The sequence below is a fragment of the Clarias gariepinus genome, chromosome 25, assembly GCF_024256425.1.
Source record: "Clarias gariepinus isolate MV-2021 ecotype Netherlands chromosome 25, CGAR_prim_01v2, whole genome shotgun sequence".
NCBI lineage: Eukaryota > Metazoa > Chordata > Actinopteri > Siluriformes > Clariidae > Clarias > Clarias gariepinus.
Window position 1 is genome coordinate 3,179,590 of NC_071124.1, and position 16,980 is coordinate 3,196,569.

Consider the following 16,980-nt stretch of genomic DNA (forward strand, 5'->3'; position numbering starts at 1 on the left):
AAATAAATATAAATGTGTAAACGTCTAGCGGTGATGGAGAACCTGGTGTTAAAGGAGGTCTGAATGCTTTGCAGGGATCTGAAGGTTTCGAATCACAGATCAACCACTGCCTGGAGAACGCCGAGTATCTTTACTACAAGCTGAAGAGCAGAAACGATTTTCAGCTCGTCTTCCAGAGCAAAGTAAGTAACCAAAGACGAGCTTTGTGCTCCATGGGTGGGAGGGGCATACTCCATTTCCCTTGTCAATCACAGCCAGAAGTAGCCAGTGTAGGAAACGAGAGACGACCCCGACTCTAATTCCACTCCAGACTGTGTTTGATTCTTATCCTCCAAACGGCTCAAATCTCATAGAGGCTCAAATTTCATAAAGACAATCCATTCAAGCTGTGAATCTTATCAGTAGTGATAAGAAGTCAATCAGCTACAGCTGGGAGTGAGAGTGGACCATCGAGACCCATACTGTGTTCAGAAGACCACCTGATTAGCCATCTGGTCTCAGTAACATGTAAATCACATGACTCAAAGGAGACCTTATCACCACCAGTCAGGAGTCAGTGATCAAGGATTTTCATCACAATTAGTTCCAGTATATTGTGTTTACAACGAGCCCTATTTACATGAGACGTGCGAGGGTTTGTTGTGAGAGTAGGATAAATGCTTTCAGTCCAGATATTGGAAGTTAATCTTTTTGGACTCTGATGAATCCAAAACGCTTCATGCACTTTCTTACTGGTTTGTGTTTCTCTTTTCTATTGGCAATATCGTGTTATGTATAAAGAAATATTACATCTGGAGAACAGATTATAGAGCTCTACTGTATGTAATACAAGATATTGCTCAGGTTGTGTGTGTATACAAAGCAGAGAATCCTGCATTCCTTGAAAATATCTGCGTGTCTGTGTTTTGTTTTTCAGGAAATTAATTTAGTGTCTGTAGAGTTTGGAATCATTTCCACTTTCTCAAAGCTTACACTTTTACTCTTTTTTATTTAAAGGGTAAATTTACAAGAAACAAATAAGATACAGTTTTAAATTAATCCTGCAATTTTACTCCTTCAAAGTTAAACATTAAAAAAAGTTCTCTTTTTTCTCTTTGTATATTTTTTGTTAGTAAAAAATGAACTATAAATTCTCAAAACAAAAAATGCATTTTAAATGTAGGTATTTAGCTTAGCTTGGTCGTTGAGTTTTTTTTTTATTAGTTTGATTAATTAGCTAGCTTTTAGTTGCATTTAGAAAATTAGCTCAGTAAAGTACCATAGTTACTTATTTAGTTAGTTACATACTGTAATTGTCTTTATTTGTTAAATAAATAAATTATTAAGTAAGCTTATAATAATTGCATTACCTAAAATTCTCATATTTTTCTCATATTTTAGATAGATAGGTAGATAGAAGTGGAAGGGTTTGTTTACAATAGCTAATTTTTATTGGCTTTATGAGATTGTTTAATTGTGTAATTGGGTGAGATTTTTTAATGAGTTTATTATATTTGTTATATAGTTAAGTTTTGTAAAGCAGTGTGGTAATTTAGCTAGCTATATTTTGCAAAGTAACCTATTACGTTAACTAGCTAATTGAGCGTACAAAGTCGCTCATTAAATTAGTCAACAGGGCAAGTTTTGTTAATTGTTTTTTGTTAATGATGTCGTTCCTTATATTAGCAAGCCAGGTTTCTATAAATTAGGTTTCTAACTTAGCTAGCTAGATAGGATTAATGAACTATTACGTTAACATAGCTAGATAGCTCCATATAATAAATTAGCTTGTTATCTTTGTTGCTAGCTAGTTATGTTCTGTTTTCCTTTCTGATGTGCCTTAGCTTGAACTCAACTCTTTTTTTTCCAGTTAGAAATATGGACTTGTTACACTTAAATACTTAAGCATTGTTAAATATGAAACTCCTACACTGGTTATTTTTTCCTTTTACTCTTGCAGATTTTTGCCTTTAGAATCAGATTTAATTGAATTGAGTTTCACTGTACTTTGTCCATGACATTTTCCTTTTCTCATTATTATCTTTATTATTATTATAATTTTTTTAAGTATTTTTACATTCCATAGAGATGTTCTGAATCTCGTTTTGAGTGCATTAGCAAAGACTCTTTACTTTCTCTACTGTCTCTTCAGCCTGAACACAGTAACGTGTGCTTCTGGTACGTCCCGAACCGAGTGAGGAACATGTCCCAAGGTCCTGACAAAGACAGAGAACTGCATAAGGTGAGATAGGAAATCACTCAACCTATTACCCAAAATAATGGGAAGTGAAAAAAAAAACCTGACACCTGTTGGTAGCTGACACCTGCAGAAAAAAGCTTCAGTGTTCCCACAGACGTGCTATCAAGCGCAATTTAACACCAACCTCAATCTCATTTATCTTGATAAATAATACGGGAAGTGCATTGTAGGCATTTTGCGTAGTGTTTGGCAACCTTACACGTGTATGTATCTACCACATCTATTATTACCTTGCTGAATCGTTGAATGGGATTGGTCAGTGGTTTTTATGGTCTGTAATAGCGACTGGAGAAGTGGTTCTAAAATGTTATCGTTTCCATAGTAACAACTCATTCACAGGGATTTATAGTACTCCATATAAATGTCTGATAAAATTTTATTTAAAGTTATTTAATAAAGAAAAACTTGTTTATTTGGTGAAGCTTTCCTTTACGTAATATTTATAAAAGGAGTCTCTAGTGTCAGCTTGAGTGAGAACTTTTAATTTGTTTATTATGAGCTAAAAATTTCAGCTGTTAGCAAATTACTGAGCTATAAAAGCTCACAGGATATGATCTATTGGGAAAATAATCAACTTGAATTTTGGGTTCGAGAAGTTGACACAAAATGCCGTCTATTTTCCAGATCACTGCAAAGATCAAAGCCAAGCTGATGGAAAAGGGCGTGGCCATGATAGGGTACCAGCCTTTTGGAGATAAGCCCAACTTCTTCCGTTGCGTCTTCTCCAACCCGGCCACGCAGAAGCACGATGTGGACTTCCTGCTGGATGAGATCGCATCCCTCGGGGCCGAGCTTTAAGAGCGAGCGAGTCCCAGTTTATGGACTTAGAACAGATTTATATTATTCTATAGGTTTAATACAAAGTTACAAAGTTTTCGTCTGTAGTGCGGTGCGGAGACTTAATCTAATTTGCACGACTTTTTTTTGTCACTTTACATCTTCAGTTTCTGGGAATGTTAGTGTATTAGTGTATTCAATAAGAGATGGCGTGATATAATTAACAGCACACAATTTATTTAAGTTGTGGATCTGATGTTTTTCATTTCAGTACGCATCATATAGTTCCGAGGTGACCTCTATGTGACCTCAAAAATGCTGTGTAGTGTCGATTTCTGTTACTAAATTGTGATTTGAATTTACTTCCATATGCTAGGAATTTATGACTAGCAAATGTTAGACACTATAAGACAAGACTTAAGTGCTGGAGCACATGCTACACTTGCTACACAATGATTCTCCCACGATGCATTTCGTGTTTCGAAGGCTCAGATTGATGCCTCAGTTTTCCAAGAAAATACTTCGCTGGTTATATAATAACCCAAAATAGCTCAAGGTCACATGACTTTAGCTTCCCTGTGTTCACTTTCATGATGTGGAATATGAAGCATCATACATTTCACGTGCTAACTCCTCATTAGCCGATTTGCTAACAGCTTATATATATATATAAGTTTTCTTGTATACGTCTTTGCGATATTCTTTAAGCCCTTAAAAGTTCAGGGTTCTGTTTCTTATAACGTATGTCAAAAACGTTAGTGCTTCCTAACAGGTTGTAATTGTGGTAGTTTAATGTTTTGTCGTGTTTTTAATAATAGTATTTATTTTTATTCTGATGCTAATTATCTATCCGTGAGTTAAAGTTAAGTTTAAAAGCAACCAGAAACTCTTTGTTTAAATTATTAATAGGTAAGCTAAAAATATAAATGTCTTTCAATACATTAAGTAAGAATAAGATGCTGAAAAAGAATAGACTTACTTTATTTTCACCTAATTAATCAAAAACTTCTTAGAAGATGACATAACGATGTTTTGGGTTTAAAAAAAAGCTGTCATGAGAGATACAGTATGTCCTTGCATTGCTGATACTGCAAATCAGAAATGCGTGTTAGTGAGTTTCCTAAAGAAAAAGGAGAGGAAGAAATGCATTTACTTTTTTTTTTTTCCTAATTCTGAATATTTTCATGAATAATTTCATATCGTTTTTGTGTCGGAGTTCCGGATACACTTGCCTAGATGACCTAGTTTTACGCACAACTAAGATGAAAGTAGGAATTACACCACACTTGATGAGGTGTGTATCGGGATCGTGCAAGATGTAACAAGCGGTTCTTACTCTCATGCTGGCGGGGACGGGAGGTTAAGACATTTCTATGAAGTTAACTCTAAACAACAGGGTAATTAATCATATTTCAAAATATATATATATATATATATATATATATATATATATATATATATATACTGTATATCCTGCACACAGCTGTAGTCCAGACGGGGCTAATTAATGAAGTCTTTATTGATCAAAATACATATTTATCTCATTTATCTCCTTTTGCACTGTGAATGTCTAACATAATTTTTTTGTCTTTAAACATGTGCTGTAAAATGTTACAGCCTTCTAGATTTCATCTCTGTGAGTTAATTTAGTTCTTGTGTGATGAGAGATGCTGCTGAGATTCATGACTGTACACATGACGACTCTGATCTACAGTACGTGTGACTCTCAGCTAGCTTAAATAACGATTTAGGTAACACCGTATGTCAAAGGACGTTGGTTCCGTTCTTCTCTTTGTAGAGACTCGTCTGGCACAGAAATTGTTTGTTTTTGTTTTGTTTTTGTCACTGTCTTAAAAAAAATAAACAATTTTTAAAATGTAGTCCCGGTTGTCTTTAAAATCCCTGCAATAATTTTGGTCTTTGTTGTTTGCTTTTACCATTTAGCATTTTTAAAGCATATATTAATTGTTAACCGTGAACCTTTTATAACTTGAAACTAATCTCTTGTATTTTAGCGTTTGGGACACGCCCATTAAGTGAACACGCCCATTAAGTGAACAATTACAATCGCAACATGATGAAGAAGAGTGTAATGTGACACATCTGTTCTAGTTAGTTCAGGTGTGTGTTTGACTTGCCCAGCAAGGTTAAAAACACACAATAGTGCCCACCTGCCTTTACTGAAGGCTGCTATTCAGGTGCATTGAATAACATGGAACAAAACATTCATAGACCAGGAAAGGGTAACAAAAGCTCCTTTAAAGATCACAGTCAGGCACAGAAAATGTCTAACAAAAGCTAACACTTGAATTAAATTCAGAATCATTACGGTTCTCTTTAGAACTCACTCACTCATCTTCTGTACGGCTCTATCCTGTATTCAGGGCTGCGGTGGGCCTGGAGTCTATCCCATCCCTGGAGACTTAGGGCACAAGGCTTAAGATTCTTAAGATTTTTTAATTGTTAAACCAACACTTGAAGGACCCTTAAAATGCATTTCCTTTTGAAAGTGTGGGTTATTTCTGATGTAGTTAATTTGCTTTGTGCTGAAGTCCTTTAATGGTTCTTTGAGGGGTTAACTGAAGGTTGTGAACAAATTACGTTTACTGCTCTTCACAGACACCCTTATCCAGAGTGACTTATATTTTCATTTCATTATACATCTGAGCCATTGAGGATTAACACTTTACCCATTGAGCTACCCCTGACCTTAAGTACAGTAACTTAAAAACCCTCAGTTATCCAATAAACCTTTGTGTAGGTGGTTAGGCCTGTGGTTTAAACTTCAAATTATTGGAAATGACTGTATTTCCTTGACTTAATCTAACCTGACATTTTTAATTTTGCTATTTTGGAAATACTGACCCATAAACCCTTAAAGAACCTTTGGAGAACCTGTTTTTCCTCCTACCAATTTACCAATACCACGATTTTAATAACGTTTTTGTAATTTTCATTAAATAAAAATAAATAAATAAAAGCCAGGTTCTGGTCAGGCGGCACGGTGCTGTAGCGGTTAGCACTGTCGCCTCACACCTCCAGGGTCCACCTTCGATTCCCGTCTCAGGGTCTGTGTGCATGGAGTTTGAATGGTGGGTATTAGGGTTGTGCGATAATGCCCATTGTCATATCGTCCTATCGTCAGCCTGTAAGATCGCCGATACACGATAGTATCGGGGGGGAGGGGCAATTTTTTTGATTATTTATGTATTTGTTTGCTTATTTATAAGATCATTTATTTACTTATTAGTCTACCTTTTTTTATTTACACTTTTATTTAAATATTAACGTAATTATTAATTATCACGCGGAATGACACATGGGAAATGAGGACCGTCTATCATTCTGACAAGGAGGATGGAGTTGGTGGGAAAGAAAAATGCCACATCGCCTATTTGGCAATATTTCGGCTTTACACCAGATGAAAAAGGTGAGCCCGCTGATGTCACGCAGGCAGTTTGCAGACTTTGCTCGAAGGTTGTGCCGGTAAAAGAATCACAAACCACAAACATGTATGTACATTTGCGTGGTCACCACCCTGCTGAGGCTGCTAAACTAGCGCCAAGAGAAGGCACGATTAGCAAAGACCGAAGTCAGCCATCAATCATCGGAGCCTTTGCAAAAAGCACAAAGTACAAAAGAAACAGTGAAAGGTGGGCTCAGTGCACTGCAGCTGTATCGAAGTACATTGCGAAGGAAATGGTCTCCTATCATACAGTCGAGAAAGCAAGCTTTAAAGACCTGCTCCAAACCTTTGATAAACAGTACGAGGTGCCGGGGCGCAAGTACTTCACCGAAACAGCTATCCCAAACTTGTACAATGAAACTAGGGACATCATTGTTAAAAATCTGAAAGCTGCTAACTTTGTTACTTTGACCACAGACATGTGGTCAAGCATAAACATGACCCCCTATATGTCTGTGACAGTCCATTATATTTCGGAGGATTGGAAGCTAGAAGCAAAATGCCTGGAAACAACATTTATTCCGGAGAATCACACTGCAGAGGTACTGGCTGAGGCGCTGTCAGATGCCATGCAAGATTGGGACATAGAACAGAGTAAAATTTCATGCATTACAACTGACAACGGGGCCAATATTGTTGCGGCCATACGAGGGCTCGGATGGCCATGGCTGAACTGTTTTGGCCATAACTTGAATGTGGCAGTGAATTATTCACTACAAAAGGAGAAAACAAAAACTGATCGCGCTCTTGGAATCTGTCGCAATATTAACGCAGCATTTTCTTACAGCTGGAAGAGGCGACAAGAGCTCCGCAAGGCGCAGGAACAGCTAAATTTACCTCAACGTATGCTGATAACGGTACATAAATTATTATATTTTATTTGCTTAATAGTTATCTTGTGGCACAACCATCTTAGTGAAAAATAAGAAAAATGACATTTTTGTCAGACTAGAAATAATACTTGTAAATCAAATATAATATTATTTAATTATAATAAATGATCACAACATTAACAATCGACGCATAATTGTCATTTAATATGTTATTTTAGGATTGTACAACTCGTTGGGGATCAACATATGCCATGGTAGTAAAAATTCTGGAACAGCTTCCTGCCATCAAAAGGGTTTTTGCTGATGACAAGAGCCGTCGTCGAACACTCCCAAACGTGACCTGGCAGGACATTGCTGTACTAGAGGCTGTCAGGGATGGGTTGAAGCCTGTCGCAGAATTTACTGATATATTATCAGCTGAAAATTACGTGACAGTCTCATCTCTGCTGCCCGTGCTGCAGCTAACAAAGGATATCCTGAAGGAGGAGGAGACTGATGTGGAGATGACGGCAGGAATTAAACGGAGGATTTTGGAGAAACTCGACTCGAAATATGACGACAGTACCCTCCAACTAATGCGCAAAGCTACCCTCCTTGACCCACGCTATAAGGGCGACCACATTGATGCCGCACAACTTGATGTGATCAAATCACAGCTTGAGGTTGAGATGGTGGCATATTGGAATGAAAAAAATATGCCACCTGTACCCATCAGAGTAAAGGAGGAAGAAGAAAAAGATGCGTTAAGTACGTCATCAGGTAAGAAACAGCCGGCTAAAAGGATCAAAACACTGGGTCGTCTTCTTGGCAGAGCGAAGTCGTCTGTGTCTGTGTGAGCAAAATCTAAAATCACGTCTTACTTACAAGAGGAAGTAATTGATGGTGATGACAAGCCATTGGACTGGTAGAAAGAAAATAGATGCTGTTTTCCTTTAATGGCAAACCTGGCAAAAAAATACCTGTGTGTTACTGCAACTAGCACCCCTTCAGAGCGCGTGTTTAGCGCAGCCGGCAACATAATCACTCCACTTCGCAGCCTACTTAAACCAGAAAAAGTTAACCAGCTTCTGCGAGTTAACCAGAAATCTGTAGACGGAAGCATTACTCTTGCATCGTAAACAGTCATATTGTTTTAAATCTGTAAGCAATGTAACTAAGATTGCATTATTTTAGTTCTTGGTTATTTAATTTTTTTTTTTTTTGCTTTTTGTTTATTGAAACGTGTTTGGCTATTAGCGACAAGATAAACACTCTTTTATGTTAAATATGTTAAACAAGTTAGAGTTTGAAATAAACCTTCTTTTAATTTTCATAGCCGACTGATTATTGTGCATTTATTCTGAATACGCATCATACATTTGCGGCTTGCAAGGAATGCATATGACGATTTTTAAAAGAGAATCACTCCTCTTTGAAAAACGTATTACAAGCGACTTTAAAACTAAATTTCCTTCTTTCACAAATTATGTCAAGTGTGCTTGTTATAAAGAGACATTGTACAGCTGTTATTTTAACCATGTTAAAAAAAACGGCAAAACTGCGTTATTTTCGTTTTGTTTTAGTTGCATAAAGTGTAAACAACAACAAAAATAACATAACTATACAATAACAAAAATTATATATTATTACATAATTTTGTATATTAGCCTAACACTGATAAATTTATGTATGATTTTTTAAAATATATTCCTCTGGTGTCTGGTGGGTGAAGGTTACGCGACGATGACGGTGTGAAACTATGCAAGGGCCAATGAATTGTACTTTGATAATAATAATTGCCTAATAATAATAAAATAAAAAAAAACAACAACTAGAAAATAAGCCGTATTATCATCATTTTTATTAGCTATCATCCATATAGCTGACTATCGTCGATAGACGATAGTATCGTCTATCGGCACAACCCTAGTGGGTATCCTCCAGGTACAGTGGTTGCCTCCAGCAGTCTAAAGCCATGAAGATTAGGGTAAATGGAGTTTCCAAATTCACCATCAGGTTTGAGTGAGTTGTGATGGACTGGCACCCTGTCCTGGGTGTTCCCTGTTTCGTCCTTTGTGTCCATTTAGAAACGCTCCAGGGTTCCATGAGTGAGCGAGCGAGCGAAGGAGTGAGTGAGAGTGAGTGAGTGAGGTTCTGGTGGTTATAATAATGAAAATAATTAGCCTTTTTTGGACATGATAACTGAATAACATTAAGTTTCGTTCTCCAGTGAAGAACCCTATTTAGGTAACTGTTAAAGTGTGTAGTACAAACTATAAAATGTTGGAGTTTTATTAATATTTTTTTACATAACATTGCATTTAGGCATTTGGCAGAAGCTCTTGTAATGTACAAAAAAGTGCTTTGAAGTTTTCATCATCAGATAGATCCACTACACTGGGTTACTAGGTTACTAATGTTAGCTCTCTAATTTTTCTTCTTTTTCTTCTTCTTTTTCTTCTTATTATGTAAGGTTCAGTTTTTAAAGGGTTTTTGTTATTATATTGAGGGTCCTATTCATTTTCAGAGGTCCACTAATACATCTTTACATTCACAATTATTTACTGCATGTAGTGTTTATACTCTGTGGTATGTTAAAGTGTTTGTTTAATTTGTAATGTTGTACTTTGTAGGGAATGTTCCTGTACTGTTCAAGGTCGCAGTAACTTCTAAAGTTAAATTTCCTTTAGGATGATGCACGAAGTCTGAGAGGGTGTTTAATTATACAATCATTTCTAAAAACCCATTTCAGATGTAATAAGCAAGCGCTCTTCTCAGATCTCCCACAGATGTTCAGACGGAGAGTGGGTGAGTGCTAAAAAGGCACTGAACCGTTTCATCAGAGTTTTCCATTACCGCAAGTGGATATTGGGTTTTAAAGGTCCGAACACAAACCAAAACGGCTCCAGATGATTAGTTCAGGTGGGCAGAAATGTGCAGGAACACAGTTTCTTCATGTTTCTAATCAAACAGGTAATCATCACTCAGCACTTTGTTGAAGCAAAGTTACCTTTACCAAAGTGAAAAAGGATTCTTTTCCTTCAATAATATACGCTGTATGGAGAAAAGTATTTGTCCGGACCTGCAATGTATCCAAATACATTTACTTGAATATGGAGTCGGTTCCCAGTTGGTTCGGTATGGAGTCGGTCCCAAGTTCCCCAGTTTGTCCAAGGTATGGTGAAGCATTAAGATTTCCCTTCACTGGGGATAAGGGGCCAGATTGATTAAAACACTTAAATTAATTAATTACCAGGTTTTCCAAAATACTTTTAAGAAAAAAAGACTTTTATTCGTATTATAATGCATGGTGCATGTGCGAGGTAAATCACTGTAAAAGAGCAGGAACTACAGAAACAATAATACAACAAGTGCATTAATATAACAGTCCAGTGTTAGGGTTCTGTGCTAATAACCTAATGGTTATTAGCGCTGAACCCTGAAATAGCGCACTGCATATTCATTTATGTAGAGTGCTCCTTCGTATTGTAATTAACAGTTAATTAACTGATTACATCTCAGCCTCTTACGCAGCACATGTGAGCTGCTTTAGTAAAAACCTAATGCATGCTGAATGTGTAAATGGATTTAAATGAGTTACTCATAATGAACAAGAGGAAACGTGACGTGGGAAAGGTTCCTGATCGCAGTCTGCTACTACCATCTGCTGGTACAAGGCAAGAAGTGCAAAACAATATTTCCAGGACATGGACGTCCAGCCCTGGTCCTGCATGTTTTTCAGTTATCCCTGGATCAAGTGTGTTCTGTCCATCAGAAGCTGGAAGATGCCATGGTAGATGATGGTGGAGTCGAGGAAGACAAAGTGAATCAGTATCTTCCAGCTTTTGATCCAGACAATCAGTATGCAGGGATTATTGGAAAGCATGCAGGGTCTGGGATTTTACCTCGTGATTTTGACTCGTCTAGGAAAACAGTTTCAGTTCAGCTCCGAATCCGGTTCCTCCCAGTTCCTTGAGGTTCAGCATGTGGCGTCCAAACAATATGGCGGATCAGAGCTACAGTAGATAACCTTACAATTCCTAACTTTACATACCAGGTTACGCTTTAGATCAACGTACACACAGAACATATTTAAATGCTAAACCTATAACGGTACATATATACGTATATCACTCTTCATAATGTTAGCTTGCCAGCTGAATGGTAAAAAAAATATCTATAATTTAAGGCATACATGTTTTTTTTTTTTTGCTTACTTTTTATGAGAGGTTAAAAATGTCGTAATTCCAAGCTCCGAGCTCCGCCTTCCCATTACCAAGGTCAGGCCTCTGTTTCATATTTAGCTAAGACGGTAGCACCACATGGCATTCAGGACGTCAAGAAATTGCAGCATGTAATCGTTTACAATCATCTGTTCAGGCAATAGTGTTGATATGATGCATCTGGCGATTTCAATCTTAATCTTAAATATATAAAAACATTTTCCTTTCCTTGCAGTAAGGTCTTAATAAGACTTGCATCATGTCACTTTTTCTTTTTCCATGACTTACAGTATGCATGTTTTATTGCCTCCTGCAGAGTCTTAGTCCTGAAAACGCTGAAAACGAGTTACCTCCTGTGATTCTCACACTGACGTATAAGCAGATGAGGAAAGTCAACAGTGTGACAGAAATAAAATTAGCAGTTTTAGAGAAAGAAAGAAAGAAAGAAAGAAAGAAAGAAAGAAAGAAAGAAAGAAAGAAAATGAACAATGTTAACAAAGTGAAAAAAAGGCAGTGTTAGTGCAATAAATAAAGAAAGAAGCAAGTAAGTTAATAGAGTGACAAAACAAAAATCAGTGTTAGTAAAAAGAAAGAGAAATGGAGTAGAGTGTTAGTGAAAGAATTGATTTAAGCAGTTTTGTCCGTACCTAATACGAGCAGCTGCTGTTTATTTGATGTTAATTTTATTTCTTTACTTTCTTTGTTTTTCCTTTATATCTTTCACGTCTCCCGCTGAGATTTCTGGTCCCGCATTGATAATAAAACATCTCTTTGCTCTGTTTTTTTTTTTTTTTTTGGTACAGAAGCGCCTGCAGTCACAGAGGCGAATTAAACCAGTGCTGAGCGGTAAACACATTACCGCTGCTGTGCATCCTGACGGTTTAATGTGCTCCACTTTAGACGAATCGATGAGCGCGTCTATTTAACGTTTATATTCCACATCACACTGCCCCGGGCTTTTACATGGAGTTGGGGCGTGGGGGGGTTACCAGGGGGTGGGGGGCCTCAGGTTGTACCTGCTCCTGCCATCGTTCCTGCAGAGGTGGCTTTTCATATTTGCGTTTTCAAATTCATTTTCAAAATCACTTTTAACGCGTGATTTATTGATGCCGCTCTCGCTCGTCCATCTTTGCGCGCGCAATATTGGTGTCCCACGTTAATGGTGTGTTTAAGCCGCTTTTGTACAGGTGATTTAGCAACACCGGGGGCAAAAAAAATGGCACATGCTACTACGTCTGGACAGCGGCATCAATCACGGACTGTGCGGTTTACGACTTTTTTAGTGAAACTGCCAGCGTGTGCAGTTTAGCTGAATGTGAAAAGCATATGCAGATTAATGAGCTGTGATCTCGCTGCGTGTGCATGTGTGATGGTCGACATGGAGAACAGCGAGTGCATACTGATAAACACACAAACACACACACACGCGCTGTCGAGAGTGTTAGCTAAAACTGTTAGCACAGCGCAGAGTCCAGGACTGTAGACGATCCAGAGGGGCATAGTGTCGCAGGAGAAAACATTTCAACATCATCTTTTTTTTTAGGTTAAATGGTAACGTTGAGTACGATCATTGATCACTGTGAATCCCGATGTTTACACCATCACTAGTTGTGACCGCGACTTTGTTCAAGTGAAATTTAGTTGCACACTCATAAGCACGTATTAAAAAATGTACAGTGCCATCTGTTGAATTTCCATTTAAATTTTAAAGTAGCATATGTTCTCTTCTCGTGGGCTGACTGTAAAGAAACAAAGCCTATATGTTACCTCAAGCTCGGCCAAATGCACCTGTAAAAACCGCATTAAAATGACTTCAGTAGTTTTTGCATGATGAGTGCACAAACAAACAGACAGAAAAATTCCAAAAAACATCTTGTTGTGTTCTGTTACTCATCTCAAGTCCCCGCTTAATGCTACATTTTTGAAAATATTCCCACTTTACAGTTATATAATATGTATAGATATAATCCAATTACTTTCATTAGGATATACTGTAAAACCAGGTTCAAGAAACACTGCTACAAAAATTTTCCTGTATTTTATTAGAATTTTTAAAGATTTTTATGTATTTAAATTTTGTCAAGCCATTAAGAAACCAGCCCCAGTGCCAATAATTCTGGAACCGGGGAAAAAAACAGGTGTGTCCTAAACACACTGAATGTTAATAAATCAAGTTAAATCACGGATTAAAAATCATATTGAGCTCGAAGACGTTCCTCAGGGATGGAGTCTAGGACCGCTGCTGTTTAAGATGAACCTGATAGTATCATTTGGGCAAAACATACTTTGTAATGATAGTGATGGTGGCAAAAAAATTTATTATAGTGTAGAAGGGTAGAGGGCTTTTTTCTGCTTGTGCGACAAAGAATAGTAAGAACGCAGTCTGTTGTGTTTCCATGACAGCGGGTCTATTCAATATCCACATTTACTCACCACATCTTTAATGTAATCTGTGATATTATTATTATTTCAAGTTGAAGCCCACGTACATGTCTGTCTGTCTAAGAGTTCTTTGTTTACAGAAGGATAAGATTTGATTATTTCTTTTTGTCATGTATACAACCGTACAAAGTATGATATGCAGACGACTGACTGTCTGTGCCCTTAAACTGGAAAGATGGATGAGAACAGAAAGTTTTCACTACAGTAAAAAGGAAAATTGCAGTAGAAGAATTAAATTGAACTAAAAATTTAATTTTCAAAAGAAATTTGGAATGGAATATACAAATCTGCAAATTTACAGATTTACAAAGGTTGCAAATAAAATCTAATTATAACTGAAATATATAAAAATATATAAAGACAGAATGTGCAAAGTATAATTGTTAACTGTGAAGTATAAAAATCTGAAAATAAAGAAGGGTGAATATAGGGTGAATACTCACAATCGCAATCTCAATCACACCACACAGGATTTTTTAAACACAGTTTAAGATCTTTTAAACATTGACATTGACTGGACAATCATGGACACATTCATGCAATACATATTGCAAACCATTGCACATGACACTTTTCATAAGTCACTTTATACACTACATGTTTATATATATCTACCATTGCACATGACACTTTACCACTTTAAAACATTTTAATGCCACTTTAAAACATTTAAAATTTTTATATATATATATTACCCCCCCACCCATATTTCTATATTTTGTAATATTTTTATTATGCCCTTATTTGTACAGTTTGTTTTTTTACTAGTTACATTTATTTTCTTTTGTATTTCATTTCTTTTTATTAATAGTTATTCCTTATATATAGTTTTTATTTTCTTTTTAAGGTCACCGGCGGTCGTACAAGCATTTCACTGCATATCGTACTGTGTATGACTGTGTATGTGACAAATAAAATTTGAATTTGACATACTGTAGTCATATTAAACATTTATTTAATGTGATTGGAAAAAGGTTTTTTTTGTTGTTATTTAGATTAATCTCATCTATAAAAAATAAATTAAAGCCAACTGAGTTCAGCTGTTTTAGACACGCCCACTGATTGCAGGTGCATAAAAGCAAGCCATCTGCTCTGCATGGACAAACACTTGGGGTTGGACACTGCGTCGAACTGAAGAGCTCTGCGGCTTCACATGTGACACCTTTTGCCAAATGTGTTAAGACTCAGTTTATGTAAAAATTTCTGCTCTGTTAGATCTGCGTCTGGCCAAATGTTAGTGTGATTATTGTACAATGAAAGCATTTAGGAGCAACACTGCCTCACAGACCGCGCAGAGTGGCCTGCCAAGTGCTGAAGCGCGTAACAATGAATCACGCTTATCCTCTGTTGCATCATTCGCTATAGAGTTTTTTGGAGGCAACAAAAAGATAAATAAAATGTGTCAGGAGCTTCATGTAATGGCTTTCCATGGCCGAGCAGCTGCACACGCGAACACGGCGAGAGTGTACAGCGCTTGTCACTGCAGAGTACACTGTTTACTCCCCCAACAGTTTTTCCTAAATAACTTTTCCTGTTCCTGCGTGACGACATGAACAACACAAGCCTTATAATCACGGTTTATTATAGAGAGACTCAAGTGTCGTGCTCAGAGCCGTGACCTCGACCCTGTCAAACACCTTAGGGAAGAACTAGAGCATTGATTTTGAGCTAGGACTCCTTATCTGACACCAGAGCCTGACCTCACTGATGCTCTTTTGCATTAAAGCAAAAAGAACAGACTGCAGGAACGAGGCAAAGTGCTCAAGGTGTCGACTCACCGTAGAACTTCCACTAATGTTCGATTTCAGTCTGATCTGTAGGCATCTGTGGGACGCACTCGACAAACAAGTTTGATCCATGGAGGCCAAACTTTACAACTTACAGGATGTTAAGGATCTGCTGTTAAGGGCTTGGTCTTGGTTTTAGTGGCACAAGAGGAATTCCATCCATCTGTAGACCAACTAGGGACCATGGAGACCAATACTGACCACTGTATTTATTTCCATTTTAATGTAGGACCTCTGGTCAACAGTCACATGCACATTTATACACTACGGGCAATTTGGGAATGCCAATTAGCCTTTGAACCATGTCTTTGGACTGCAGATCAATGAATCAATCTGTCTTTCTGTCTGTCTGCCAATCAGTCACGTGATTTATTTTGCAACAAACTTCAAAGTCTTATCCTGAAATTCAGGTTGAGGAAAATTAATGAAATGTGCTGGAAAAATAAAGAGCTAAAGTGTAGAGTTCACTGGCTGTGTTCTGGTTGTTTGTGATTCCTGCGCTGCTAAGGAGGACAATCCATACAACATGACTTTGATCAGATGTCCACAGGTTACAGATTGCATCTTTAATCACCGCCGGGGAGCAGCGAGGTGACAGAATGGCACTTAATTGAACAGTTTCTCGTTGAGGTGACCTACAGTGATCGTTACATGACCTCAGCTTGAAGCTCGAGGCACAAATGTGAGTCAGAACTGCCTTTGTTGCGAAGTTAACATTTCAAATACAGTAGCAATACAGTGTGTTTATTAAAACAATATTAATACCCAGGATAAGAATTTTACAAAGCTCATGAGCACTGAATTCTGCATTGAGCTTTGGGAAGACGTTTATTTAATGTTGATGGATGTACTGCACATCAACTCATCAGTTCATGACTGATTTATTTCCTAAAACCCGTTGCTATATTTTGCTGGGTTTATAAAAACTTTTATTTTAACCACAAACCGGTCCTGACAAGGAGCCTTCATTAATTAAACCGAGTTGAAAACACGCAGCGGCGAGGGATCCCGCGAGTTGGGCAGGCAGCCATGTTCCACTATTTATAATTGCCCCAGTGTGGTTTAATACACTCATTTTTTGACAAATTATCGATCTGCTCTCAACATGAAGTCAATTTACATAATGACTCCTTACACTTGAGTCCATTATTTAAAATTCGTACAAAAGCACTGACAGCAAGCAATGTCACGAAAAGCGCTTCTGTGTAATCTTATCCGAAAACTGCATCGGGAA

General features: G+C 37.3%; 1 protein-coding gene across 6 annotated transcripts in view; it reads left to right on the plus strand.

Annotated features, from left to right (window-relative positions):
* gad3 (glutamate decarboxylase 3) overlaps positions 1–3,682 on the plus strand; it is a 36,313-nt gene extending 32,631 nt beyond the window's left edge. For all 6 annotated transcript variants that reach the window (XM_053486451.1, XM_053486449.1, XM_053486453.1 and 3 more), the window contains 3 exons: positions 75–182; positions 2,132–2,221; positions 2,864–3,682. In XM_053486451.1, the coding sequence (XP_053342426.1) occupies positions 75–182; positions 2,132–2,221; positions 2,864–3,037 (372 nt within the window). In that variant the 3' untranslated portion in view covers positions 3,038–3,682. The remainder of the gene's footprint in view (positions 1–74; positions 183–2,131; positions 2,222–2,863) is intronic.
* Positions 3,683–16,980: the final 13,298 nt, after the last annotated feature.